Source organism: Alligator mississippiensis, chromosome 2 (assembly GCF_030867095.1).
Source record: "Alligator mississippiensis isolate rAllMis1 chromosome 2, rAllMis1, whole genome shotgun sequence".
NCBI lineage: Eukaryota > Metazoa > Chordata > Crocodylia > Alligatoridae > Alligator > Alligator mississippiensis.
Window position 1 is genome coordinate 285,136,528 of NC_081825.1, and position 13,547 is coordinate 285,150,074.

A 13,547-nucleotide genomic window follows, 5' to 3' on the forward strand; every position below is an offset into this window, starting at 1 on the left:
AGTGGTGACCACCTGCAGGCAGCATTGGCAGTGGCCACTCTCAGGGAGTGCACTGCCAATCTCAGGGGATGCACGTGCATTCATATGCGTCCCCTACACGTTGCCAATGACTCCCCCTATATATTACAGTCTTATGGTACAAAGTTGGTATTTTCTTAAAGTAACTTGCTTGCATGTTAAGGTTAGAAGAAATCTCATTCCATTAGATTTCCAGTTTTAAAACTAGAACATGGAGAAATATTGGAACTGAGAGCTCAAGCGACATGCCTACTGTCATCTGGTACATGAGTGGCAGAGCTGAGAATTCAGGTTCTTCAGCACCTGTCTAATGCTTTCTCCACTAGCCGTGCTGCTGTATAGCAGTTTTGATACATTTCTCACTTGAGGTATCTAGTAAGCCTGTGCAGATAAGGAAGTATTGGATTCAGATTCAGCTGATTCAGAGGACAGTGATTCAATTTGGTGATTCGAATCACTGTCCCCATTCAGTTTGGCTGAATCAGAGTCAGAGATTTGGCACTGATTCAGAGTTACAGATTGGCTGGGGAAATGCAGGCACAGTCGGGCAGCTGCAGGTTCTCCCATGGCTTCTCCGGCTGTACCTGCCTTTGCCCCAGTAGGAGGAACTGCGGAAGAAGCCCCCATCGCTGCCCTGCCCAGACCCCGCCTCCTGGCACTTAAAAAGAAAGAAAGAAACAAACAAACAAACAAACCCAAAAGGCCTTGCACTCACCAGCTGAAGCAGTGGGGATCAGGGCCTCTGAGGGCTTGTGGCAGAGCCCCTCATACAGCACAGGGCAATGGGGGGCAGCAAGGATCGCCCCCCACCTGGCACCCGTGTGGCAGCTGCCCCATGGCACGGGTGCAGCACTGTTCAGCAGGGTGCCGTGTGCTGTCTGGGAGCTCAGGCAGCTGGGGCTGAGCGTTACCGGGCTTTGGCTGACTGTTGCAGCTGCCCCAGCTCCCAGACAGTACAGGGTGCCCTGCTGAGCCGTGTTGCACCTACGCGAGGCGATAGTTGCTGCTCAGGTGCCAGGCAGGGGGAGGGGGCGATCCCCACTGCCCTGCACTGCGCAATGGGGCTGTGCCACGAGCCTGCAGAGGGCCTGATTGCTGCTACCGCAGCTGGTGAGCGCGGGGCTTTTTTTAAAGTGCTGGGATGCCGGGTCCAGGTGTGGGGGGGCCATTAGGGGTGGGACTGGGCAGGGGGGAAGATCGGGGAGCGGGAGCTGTGTGGGAGGACTCTGCCTCATGGCTCCACAGCCCCTGCTACAGCCAGGGAGTGCAGGGCTTTTTAAAAAATTTTTTGATTCCCAGACTGCTGGGGCCAGGCAGGGGTGAGGTGGGGTGGCGGGGTGGGGAGACAGAGATTGGGGAGCAGGGGCTGTGCAAAGGGGCTCTGCCACAAGCCCCCAGAGGCCATGATCACCACTGCCAGAGCCGGTCTGTACGGAGCTTTTTTATTTTTTTTTATTTTTTAAAGTGCTGGGAGGCTGGGGCCAGGCAGGGCAGCCATGGGGGCTTTTCCCATGGCTCCTCTGGCTGTGTCTGCCTTTGCCCTAGTGGGAGGTGCCACAGGAGAAGCCCCCATGGCTTACCTGCCCAGTACCATTCCCCACCCAGCCGAGCCGGGGGAGGCGCTATGCAGGCGTAGCTCGCTCCTGGCAGCAATAGGGCATAGACTCTGCTGCTAGCACTGCCATGCCTGCATCAGTGTTGGGAGTGGGGATTCAGCCCAGCTGGCGTGGGGGGGTCGGGCACTGCTGCTGTTTGCCAGCCGGCTCGGGATTCAGGCGTAGTAGTGCTTGGAATGGGGGCTTTGCCCTGCTGCCGCTTGCTCAGCTGGCGGGGCGGGGTTGATGCAGGTGCTGCTTGCTCTGGGCGGCAGCAGGGCATAGCCCCCACTCGCCACACTGCTGCGCCTGCATCAGTGCTGGGAGCGGGGGTCCTGCCCTGCTGCCGCTTGCCGCTTTCTGCCTGGAGTGAGGTGCACTTGCATCCTGCACCTCCCCACCCCACTTCCCAAGTAATGCACCCTTCCGCCCTGGCTGGGCCACTTGTTCCAGTCCTAGCCCCAATCCCTCCCTCTCCCACGTTACTTCCCTGCCCACTTTCCCAACCCCAGTAGACTTACCAGCTGCAGGCACCTGTGTCAGCTGCCTGTTTAGTCTATGGTCGAATCTCCAAAGCGGCCAAATCTTTTCGATTCGGATGCTTTGAATCAATTCAGAGCTTTTAATTGGTCTCCCAGTTCAATTTGGATTCAGAGATTTGGTCTCCGAATTGGGTCAAATCTCCTCTGAGCTGAATCAGCTACCAAAGCTTTGCACAGCCCTAGTATCTAGGTCTTCTGTGGCTCACTGGGGCTAAACCTTATAGATCCAGAGACCAGGGAGGTTTGTAACAAGTGTCAGGTCTCTGTTGAACAGCTGTATCTCTTTAATGGAGTCTGAGAGCAACCTGGCTCTGGGGCCAGACAGGGAAATAGAGGTTTACCTGATAGACTGTACAGTTTAAATAAGTTCATTGACTGGGGAGCATTGTAAACATTTCTGGAGTATAAACTCCTAATGAGACTAGAGAAGCTCGTGTGATAGATCTCGAGTATTTGAGTTCAGAGCTTAATACATGTTAGCTAGTTGTACAGAGAACTTGGTTAATCTGAACCCTTGCAGGAAATCACAAATGTAATGTAGTTCACATTAGTTGTAAAGCACTATACCTAGGACACCTGATCTGAATCACTTTTAAAATACAGCATTAATTTTTACATACAACATGTAAATATAGCTTAAGGATGTACAGGCTAAGAAATAATTCAGTTATGGTTCAGTGGTCAAATGTAGACAGCAGCTTAATGAAATAAAAAAATCTTGCATCATTTTGGTACCATTTTTGGCCCTGCTCCTTTGGTTGAGTGCAACATTGAAGTCAATGGGGCTTTGTGTAGGCTCAGTGATGCATCTGCACGTGGGGAATTACAGCATTGGGCATTAGTTTGTTTGTATTGTGGCCAAAGAAATGGGATAACTAAACCATTCTCTTCAAATCTATGGGCCTTATTTGCTCAAGGAAAGATTGGAAAATAGTAAACTCAAATTTGATAAATCTGGTGTAAAAAGAAAATGTAGAATTTAGTACTTCTTGAGTATGTCTCTAGAATAAACAGGAATATTTAATACCTTCCCAGTGTAACTGTTCTCTAGCCCTCACACTATGTGCTGGAGAGTTAGTATCTGGTAAATTACTTTGATTAAGGTTACACTATCAGTGTCAAGGTTTCTAAACACAGGTTGACCTTTGCAATCCAACAATAAACAATCACACTTAGAAACTTCTCTCTCCTCTTTTTATGGGTGAATATAGTTAGCATGACCTTTCCCAAAGGTAAAGGCAATAGAAATAAAAGCTGAAAGTGTTTACGTAAGAACTACGTTTTAGAATATCAAATTGTACTGTAGACGTAAATAATGCCAGCAATGCCGAGTAGGTGATATGTGACTCCATCTGAGTGCTCTGATGCTTATTTGGATCAAAACAGTTCAACAGCTGAGATAACATGTGGAAAGACTGGTACTATCTGATATACTTTGTTTTTCAAAGTTTTATTTAAATAGTGAGTTGGTAGATGAATGTCAGAAGACTTTTAGATGCAGTGGTTGAGGTTTGTACTCCATATGCTTTCTCCCTAAGCAGCAGAATTTTAAGTTGTGTGTTTGTTCACACACTTTGTAGTAAAAAGTGTTTCATTCAAGATGAAAAGCAAAAATGGTTAAATAATCTTGATTTTATATGAATGAATCAAGTCACTATTACAACTAACAAACTAAGAGTAAGAGCTGTATATATCCATTGTGTCATTTTTTTTTTAGTACAGGTTTTAGATTATGGAGCCTTTACTCAAATAAATCCTATAAATGTATAAGCTATAAAATTAGTTGCATCTTCTAATGAAAATGAAAAGTATCATGAGAGATATTTTACTGAGTTGGTTACCATGTTTTAGTTCCCAGGAGAGAAAACTATATCCACTAACAGGATATCCCAAACAGCACTCAGAACATTTAGTAAACCAGTAAGATTTAGTATGAGATGCTTTAATTTGGCATCTGACCAGCACATTCAGTCTGCAGCCTAATTGTGTTGTTAGTTTGCTATTTCTGTCTAATAAGCCTTTCACAACATAATACTGCCTGTTTTTTCTAACCATAGCAAAATATCAAAATATTACAAAATATCCAAAATATTATTTTTAACTGAATGCAAAGGAGCAAGAGTTGAAGTTAGCAGTTAGCTCATTTCAGTCTGCAATAATGTATATGCTTCTCCACACCCCCCATTTTTGTGTCATGCCTAGATAATGACAGCATGTTAACCTTGAAATGTTAATCCATATGCGCTCTTGCAGATGCTTTACATTTGCTGTTAGCATTTGGCATGTTCATTGCCGACGTGTATTTTTAGACCTAGATCATTAAAATTCTGTAAGCGTGACCAACAAGAGAAGAGTTCACTTTAGGTTATGTGGAAGTTTGGCTCTCTAGGCAGTAATGATATGTATTTCATATGATTTCTTCCTCCACACTAAAGACAGTCATTTTTAGTAGTAGTGTTCTCTAATATTTCTGCTAAAAAATCAGTGATTTATTAAAGTACTGTCGGATGCTACAGTTAAATGGGCTGTTTTAAATGGGGAGGAGAAATAGAATAATGCAAGTGATATAAACAGATTTTTAATTTGTCCCTCAATTTGGTTTATGGTTAGAGAAGAGAAAAACATTTGCATGTCAGAATTTATAAACTCTACCGATTACTTTTCATATGTTGGTTTATTAGAACTACTTCCTTAAAAGTAAACTTCAGATTCAAATATGAAAATTATTTACATGGGTAACAAGGACAATACCAAGTTATTAAATCTCTCGTTATTAGGTGCTGTAAAATTGACCAGTTTGGCCTGTGGAAATCAGCATGTTTGGGCCTGTGATACCAGTGGTGGTGTTTACTTTCGTGTAGGAACTCAACCTCTCAACCCAAGTTTGATGCTTCCTGCATGGATAATGATTGAACCACCTATACAGGTAAACAATCTACTGCTGCTTCTTTTAACAGAGTGTTTAACTGTCTGTTTGGCTTGGAAATGGAAGCATTTCTACACTTTCTTCTGAGAAGGTGGCAGATGAGGACCTAAAAATGTATAGATTTAAACTTTTTAAGTTGTAGGTCAAAGAATTCTATAGGAAGATCTAGAGTTTGTTAAATTAGGCAGGTGGAGCCATAAGTAACCCTGCTTCCTTCCCATTTTAACTCTTTTAAAATAGTTAATTGTTACAAAACTCATACTGTATTTACTCAAATATAAGACAAGGTTTCCTCCTCCCTTCCTGCCCCCATCAGCATGGTGAGGGGAAGCCCCTCATTTTACATTTGCCTACAAGGAAACCATATTAAATACGTTGCCTATCTGCTGCTAATAGTAGCGTGTGCATAGTAATGGAAACCAACTACGAAGTTGATGAAATGCAGCCAACACTGATGACTGTAAAGTACATGACCCCTGTGGGGCAAACATGCTGATAGGAATATATATATATATATATATATATATATATATATTTTTTGGCCCTTAAAAAAAAAAATGGGCAGGTGTTCCTTCCATAGTGAACTGGCACAAGGCCTGGAGGTACTGCAATCCCAGGCTGGCACCAGGAGGGCAAGAGCTAGCCCTGATATCTTTCCTTTGGTGCTAAAAATGCTACATTCAATCTTGGCCAAAAGGCAGAGATGCTACCGCAAGGATAGGTTAGTGCAGCCCATCTGAAGAAGACATACGGTAGAGCCCATTGAGTGTAGTCGCCCTCAGTGCTGACTTTTTCAAGTCTTAATGAGCCACATTTTTTACTTCCTCTTCACTCCCACAGCTGAGCTTTGTCTTTCTTTCTTATTTCCAGTGAGTCCTGTTTCCTTACCAGTCTTAAATATCTAGCAAACATCACCAAATGGGGTCTCAAACAGCTTACCCAGACTCCTTCTGTCAGCGTGTCTCATAGCCTGTTGCATATGATTAGTGTGGCCCTGCCCTCCATGAGGTGTGAAGCTAGACCAGGCTGTCCTATGCCTCATGTGCGTATAAATGTTTGGAGGATCCCAGGACTCATGACAAGAACAGCCAGTTCCAGTCATGAGCCTTTTGGCTTTGGATTATTATGTTCATGGGTGCTTGATATGGTCATTGTAATGGGAATGAGGTTGGTGTAACTGTAAAAGTATGTTTTGGACTGTCCATAGCAGTGAGCCATAGCAGTCATGAGACGGGTTTGTAGAGGCATGGGGGGTGTGTGTGTGTGTGTGTGTGTGTGTCCATAAAGACACTTTAAACAGCACATTAGCACCTAGTTAGAGAGTACAAACCTTTTTTGCAAAGTGTGTGTGTGTGTGTGTGTGCACGCACACACACACACACTCTCGCACACACACACACACACACACTCTCTCTCTCTCTCTCTCTCTCTCTCACACACACACACACACACACACACACACACACACACACACACACACACACACACATATTTTGCAAAAAAGGTTTGTACTCTCTAACTAGGTGCTAATGTGCTGTTTAAAGTGTCTTTATGGAGTACCTGTGCTAAAACTTGCAGGAGTTTCAAAAAGGTAAAATGTATCAATTAGGGATGAACTAAGTATATAGATACTATATACAAATTGCTACAACTATATTTATTTCAAGGTCTTTTTTAAAAATTAATTCCTCACTTCCATATGTTCACGGAGAGCCAGTCTGACAGTAAGGAAGGGGGAAGGGGCTGCAGGAGGAAGAAGTTGGGGGAGGGGGCAGAGGGCAAAGGGGCTTCTTGACTGCCCAAATTTATTTTTCCTGCTATAGCAATGGGAGGCTGTCAATTCAAGGCAAACCTTCAATAATTAGATTCTATACCTGGCAAATTATATCCGATGTATAAATTTTCCATATATGCAGTCTAATTATTGGGGGTTTGTCATATTATCAGGGTTGTCTTATATTTGAGTAAATATGGTAAATTGTGCGTTCCCATCCTTCAGACAATATCTTATTCTTATTTTAGTAACGCAGCTGCTCATAAGTATGAAATAGAATCTGGGCTTGAGATTTTTACCATGTCTCTAGACAAAGGACTAAAACTGCTAGCCAGATGTAAAGATGATAGCATAGAAACCCACTGCTGCTTGCCAAGGCAACGCTGTGAGAAGTCCATCTCCCCTCCCAGGCTCTAGTCATATGCTAGGGTTTCTACCAGAGGGCTGTTCCTGGCTTCTGCAGACTTCGTTGTTTGTATTGCTAAATGGCTAGTAAGCATGTGATATATTTGGAGCAGCATTGCTGGAAGGGAGGAGTGTTCTCCCTTTCTTCCTTTTCTCTGGATGACTGTGAGGTTGGGGGCGCTGTCACTTTTAGTTTGCACCTGCCTAGAGTCCTTCTGGGCTCAGGGAAAAGGTAGTCTCTCTTCTCTACTCTTAAGTCTTTAGTTTTCTTGGGTCATATTTTCCATAACTAATTCCAGTGCTTGTTTCTACTGCTGCTCACAGGTTTCATTAGTGGGACTGTGCAGTAGGCACTATTCCTGACAGTATCACAGTTCTCATTAACAGTCATTAAAACAGGGAGTTATTAATTTTATTTTGTTGCTCTTTGACACTGTAGTTAGTAGAGCTGGCTAGCTGCAGAGCCAGGAAGACAACGCCAGATAACCTTTTAAAATGTAAATCAAGTATAAGCTTATCTTTGTAACCATGAAAGAGGATATATTTCCCTGAAAGTCAAGTCCTAATTTTTCAGAGGCAAGCAATGTCTATAACTTTGACTTACAGGCATCTCAGAGCTACTTAAAATGGGGCTTTTCATTTTCCATAGAAGGGGTTACTTAGGTCTGTCTTCTGCTTGACCATTGACTAACATGGCTAACTACCTCTCTCTACACTTGCTGTGTGTGAGTGTTGTTCTGAATCTTGTAGTAAGTTTTTTTTATTACTATAAATATGTTCCAAAATATCAACCTACTATATGTGATTGGCAATTTGCATTGCACACAATCTAGTGTTTGTCACTTTTAGAGAGATCAAAAATTTGCTGCTGTATAATTCTAGTTTCAAATGATGTTGACCAAAGTGACAAAAATATGATTGAAATATTTGTGTGGGCTTTTTTATTATTTTATTTTTAATTTGCTAAGGGAAGCCAAATGTGGTTTGTGATCACAGCCAGACTTTCATATTCTTCCAGTCACATTAACAGCATTACAAAATTTTGACTATTTTGAAATGCATGACGATTTTATAAGTTCCCATTCTAGAATAAATGTAAATTCCGGGCAGGAGAGTTGCAGTAGGGTGTGTGTGTGTGTGTGTGTGTGTGTGTGTGTGTTTCATAACCAACTCCTTTTCCCACAAGGGACTGATGATGGTGACAGTAGCGGGGGAAGGAAGGGAAATAAGAAATGAAACCACAGGTTGGTTGCAACCAGTAACACAGCAGTTCTTCATCCCCTGAGTGATGTATTAGAGCCTGATGGGTGGCTTCTTGTAGAAAGGGGTGGCTTTTTCAGCTGGAAGGGACAGATTAAATAGCTAACAGTGTCCTTTCAGCAGCAGTGCAAGGCAGCTTATGCTGCCCACTGTTCTGTAGCTGCTACAAATGGTTCCTCTGAGGCAGGGTTGTCAACCCTGGGAGTATGGGTACTCCCAGGGGTACTTAAGAAGGCCCTAGGGGGTACACGCAGGTAGGCGGGACTGGAGTGCCGCCATGTACCATGCCATGCAGGCGCCACCTTCCCGGCCAGACACTTGTATCGAGGGAAGCTCGCATGCGGTGGCTGCTGCCACTTTGCATTCAGCTGCGCCCCACCCCCCACCCCACTTCATGTCTGGCCATTGGGGGTACACTGATCCAAAAAGGTTGAAAACTCTTACTTTGAAGTAATCAGTGATAAGCAAAGTTCCTGTTGGCCATGAGGGAAAAATTTAAAATATCCATTGAGGGGTTTTCATTATGGATAAATAAATAATCCAGAAGGGGGAAGAGGGAATTGCCAAATATCTTTTTTTTTTTTTAAATACTTTTATCTACTTTTATCTGATTCATAGATTGTAAGGCTGGAAGGGACCTCAGAAGATCATTGGGTCCAGCTTCCTGCACCAAGCAGGAAAGATAACTGGGGGTCAGGTGACCCCAGCAAGGTAACTGTCCAATCTCCTCTTGAAGATTTCCAGGGTAGGTGACCTCTGGAGGGAGCTTATTCCACAGTCTGGACACCCTGATGTGGAGCCTGAATCGATCTTCTAGGAATGGCCATTACTTCTGGTTTTCCCCTCGGGTACCCTGGTTGCTCACCAAGCCCTTGATGTACTTCCCCTAGTGTAGCGCTAAGCTGCTACCAGGTCCCCCCCTCAACGTTTTTTTTTCCTCAGACTGAAGTCCCAGATCCCTCAGCCTTTCCTCATATAGCTTGCCGTGTAAGACTCTGATCATATGGGTGGCTCTTCTTTGGACTCTCTCAAGCTTGTCCACGTGCTTGTTAAAGTGTGGTGCCCGGAACTGGATGTGGTACTCCAGCTGCAGTCTTACCAGTTCTGAGTAGAGGGGAAGAATCACTTCCTTGGCTTTGCTGGAAGTGCATCGATTGATGCATGCCAGAGTACTATTTGCCCTACTGGCTACACCATTGCACTGCCGGCTCACGTTCATACTGTGGTTAGTTATTACCCCCAGGTCCCTTTCATTCGTGGTGCTAGTCAGTTTGGTGCCGCCAAGCCTGCAGGTATGTTGCAGGTTGCCCATCCCGAGATGGAGCACTTTACATTTCTCTACTTTGAACTTCATCAGATTCTGATCCACCCAACTTGTTAGCCTGTCTAGGTCCACCTGTATCTGTAGCCTATCTTCTAGTGTGGCCACGCTCCCCCATAACTTAGTGTCGTCTGCGAACTTGGCCAGTGAGGTCTTCACCCGCACATCCAAATGGTTAATATGGTGAAAAGTACTGGACTGAGCACCAACCCCTGCAGGACACCGCTGCATACTTCTCACCAGGATGACACAGAACTGTTCACTATGACTCTCTGGGTCCTATCTTGTAGCCAGTTTTTCACCCACCTGACTGTCTTGGAGTTAAGCCCACATCCTCCAATTTTCTCATGAGGACATTATGGGATACTAGATCAAAGGCCTTTTGGAAGTCAAGGTGTACAGTGTCAACCTGCTCTCTCATGTCCACCTGGCGAGTTTCCTGGTCATAGAAGAAAATGAGGTTGGTAAGGCAAGACCTGTCCACGACAAAGCCATGCTGGCTGTCATTCAGTATCTTACCTTCCACAGGCTTATCGTAGATCGACTCCTTGATGAACTTTTCTAGGATTTTCCCTAAGATGGAAGTTAGGCTGATGGCCTATAGTTACTTGGGTTCTCCCTCCTACCCTTCTTGTGGATGGGCACAACACTGGCCCTCTTCTAGTCCTCAGCGATTTCTCCAGAGTGCCACAAGTTGTGGAAGGGTTTCACCAGGGGTTCCACAATGACTTTGGCCAGCTCCTTTGGCACTCTCGGATGAAGATCATTTGGTCCTGCTGACTTGTATGACCAATTAAAAAAATTAGACATATACACCAATTCTACAGCAATAGTAGGAAGGCAATTGTTCCTACCGTGCTTATCCTCTACTCTATCTGGCATGGTTTTCCCCTTAGTCCGGTGAAAGACCGAGGCAAAGTAGTCATTCAGGAGTTCAGCTTTCTCCTGGGTACTGGTAACCAGCAATCCTGAGTTGTTGAGCATTGGCCCCACACTCCCATTTGTTTTCCTTCTGTTCCCTATGTAACTAAAGAACGACTTCTTGTTGTCCTTGATTCCCATTGCTAATCTAAGTTTGATTGCTGCTTTAGCCTGTCTTATCTGTTCCCTGCTGTGGGATAGTCTTCCTTGGGGCCCACCCTGAGCTTCCATTGTTTATAAGCTTCTTTCTTCTTTCTTAAGAGCACCATGATTTCCCTGTTTAGCCAAGAGGGCTTCCTAGCCCTTCTGTTACCTTTTCTCCGCATGGGAATGGACTTTCTTTGTGCTTTAAGGATCACGTCCTTAAGGAACAACCACTCTTCATGCACACCTTTCGCCCTCGGTCCCTGGTCCCGCAGTACTTGCCCTACTGCTGACCTAAGCTTGTTGAAATCTGCATTTTTTGAAGTCCAAGATTTCAAACCTGCTATGTAATTTGTCTGCCTTATGTCAGACAGCGATCATGATGGTTTCATGGTTGCTGTTGCCCAGACTTCCCTCTGTATTTAAGTCGGTCACCAGGTTGTCTCCTTTGGCCAGGACCAAGTTTAGCAGAGCGTCACCTCTGGTTGGCCCATGCACCTCCAGAGTCAGAAAGAGCTCCTCGACACATATCAGGAAGGATTGCGACCAATCCAACTTGGCCGAGTGTTCCTCCCAGGAGATGTCTGAATACTTAAAATCACCCATGACCATTGGCAAAGCATAAGAGGTGAACGCGGGTGCACGTGCCCCCCCTGAGATTGGCTGCTGCCACCAGTACCAGCAATGTCTGTGACTGGTCGCCACCCCCCCCGATGCTGTCAATGCTGTCTGCGGGTGATCAGCACTTGCGCCCCTGTCCCCTATGCCACCAAGACTACTGCTTGCCTGCAGGCGGTCCCTGCTTGGCCCACCCTTGCTGCTGATGTCACCACAGCCACCTGCAAGTAGTCCCCGCTTGCCACAACTGCCTGTGGGCAGTTGCCATGCCCCGCCAGCTTCAGGATGCACGAGGCATTCATGCCCATGATGACCATGTCGCATGCACATGCGGCCTCAGCCAATTCTTGGGTGAGCTCCAGATTGAGCTCCTCCCCCTGATTTGGTGGTCTGTAGTATACACCTACAGTTAAGTCTCTCTTGCCGTGCTCCACCCTCCTACCTCCCTGCAACTTGACCCAGAGCATTTCAAGCTGTCCATTTTTGGAGCTGATGTTGGCCTCCAAGGAGGTGTACTGCTCTTTTACATTGAGAGCAACACCTCCACCTTTCTTCCCCACCTGGTCCCTTCTATGCAGGGTGTAGCTTTCTATAGCTACACTCCAGTCATGTGAGGAGTCCCACCAGGTCTCCATAATCCCTACTAGATCATAATGCCACTGGAGAGTAGGAGGGCTAGCTCCTCCTGCTTCTTTCCCATGCTCCTGGCATTAGTATATAGGCACCTGAGTCCTTCTACCGAGGCCCTTGTCTTCCTGTCCTGCTGATGGAGAACTATTCCCTGCAGACAGTTCTCCGGGTAAGTCCAATATCTTTTATTAGATGAACTAAAATAGTTGGAAAAATTCTTCTTAGCAAGCTTTTGAGTACAAACACCCCTTTGTATCCAGGCTGATGAAGTGTTTGCAGTTATTCTGAGCTCTTCCTGGAGCTTTCCTCCAGAGAAATTCCAGCTTAGTGAAGTCTGACAGTTTGTTACTAAGAATTCGTACAAGAAAAGTTGTTTCCCCATATGAGCGCTCTTACTCCATGCACCATGTGCTGTCTTTATTCCATGCTAGACATGGGACAAGCTCCACTGCAAAATGGAATGAGAGTGTTCAGGTGAGGAGTTAGCTTATTTTGCTTTAGCTTTCCTAGAGTAGGCAGGCCCTAACTGGGTGAGGCTGAAAATAGAGTCGTTTGCTCCTAAAGCAGTGGGTCAGCATTACCTCTTTAAGTGCTGGCTTGCTTATGCCCAGATCAGAGTAATTCTCTCTTTCATTGTCTTTTGCCAAATTCCAGCATTGCAAATATAATAAATCAGTATCAAAGGGCAAAGAAAATGAAAACCTATTGGTTGCATAAAAACCATAGTGCTACATTAAATCACGTTATTACAGGATTACTGAAAGGCCAGCTATTCATGGGTTTGTGAAAGCTGCATGCAAAATAAGAAAATACATGAACTTTGAAATGATTTCCAAATGCAAACCTAGCATTGGGCTGGCAGATGTAACAGATCAATGACCAATTAGTGAGCCATTCATTGAACAATACTAGCCTTCTTTTAGCAGCTCTTTAGCTGATATCTGTCCCTTAATTGACTTTGACAGAGACTTTTATCACTATAGCTTCATGGCAGCATAAGCATTGTCAGAAATATTTATAAACAGGTCAATCAGATTTTCTGTTTTAAAGAAAGTCAAAGAGGAAAGCTGCCATTGAGTTACTTGTGGCGCAGTAAATTTACATTATAGATCATGCATAGTTTTTAAACATCAGTCCTTCATGAATATCAAAAATCTTATGAGATTTATATATCCCAGTCCATGAGTCTCGAGGTGCCCATGAGCAGCTACAGACTCTGCTTTAACAATGTCACTGGTTGTATAAAGAATGCCATGATAACATAGCTTCTGTCGGTATTTATGCAGTTTCACAATCTGGACTCGGAGAAAATAGTCTTACTTACATTTTAACCAGGAAATAATCAGCTAATGTAAACTGCACACTTGCTGTTAACTCAGTACTGTGCACCTTC

At 44.7% G+C, this 13,547-nt stretch overlaps 1 protein-coding gene across 2 annotated transcripts in view; it reads left to right on the forward strand.

The window, feature by feature from the left end:
* TECPR2 (tectonin beta-propeller repeat containing 2) overlaps positions 1-13,547 on the forward strand; it is a 72,238-nt gene that overhangs the window by 45,792 nt on the left and 12,899 nt on the right. Inside the window, exons 17-18 of one of the 2 annotated variants that reach the window (XM_059723244.1) lie at positions 4,933-5,081; positions 9,139-9,231. In XM_059723244.1, the coding sequence (XP_059579227.1) occupies positions 4,933-5,081; positions 9,139-9,231 (242 nt within the window). The remainder of the gene's footprint in view (positions 1-4,932; positions 5,082-9,138; positions 9,232-13,547) is intronic. The other variant, XM_059723245.1, reaches the window with a different exon arrangement.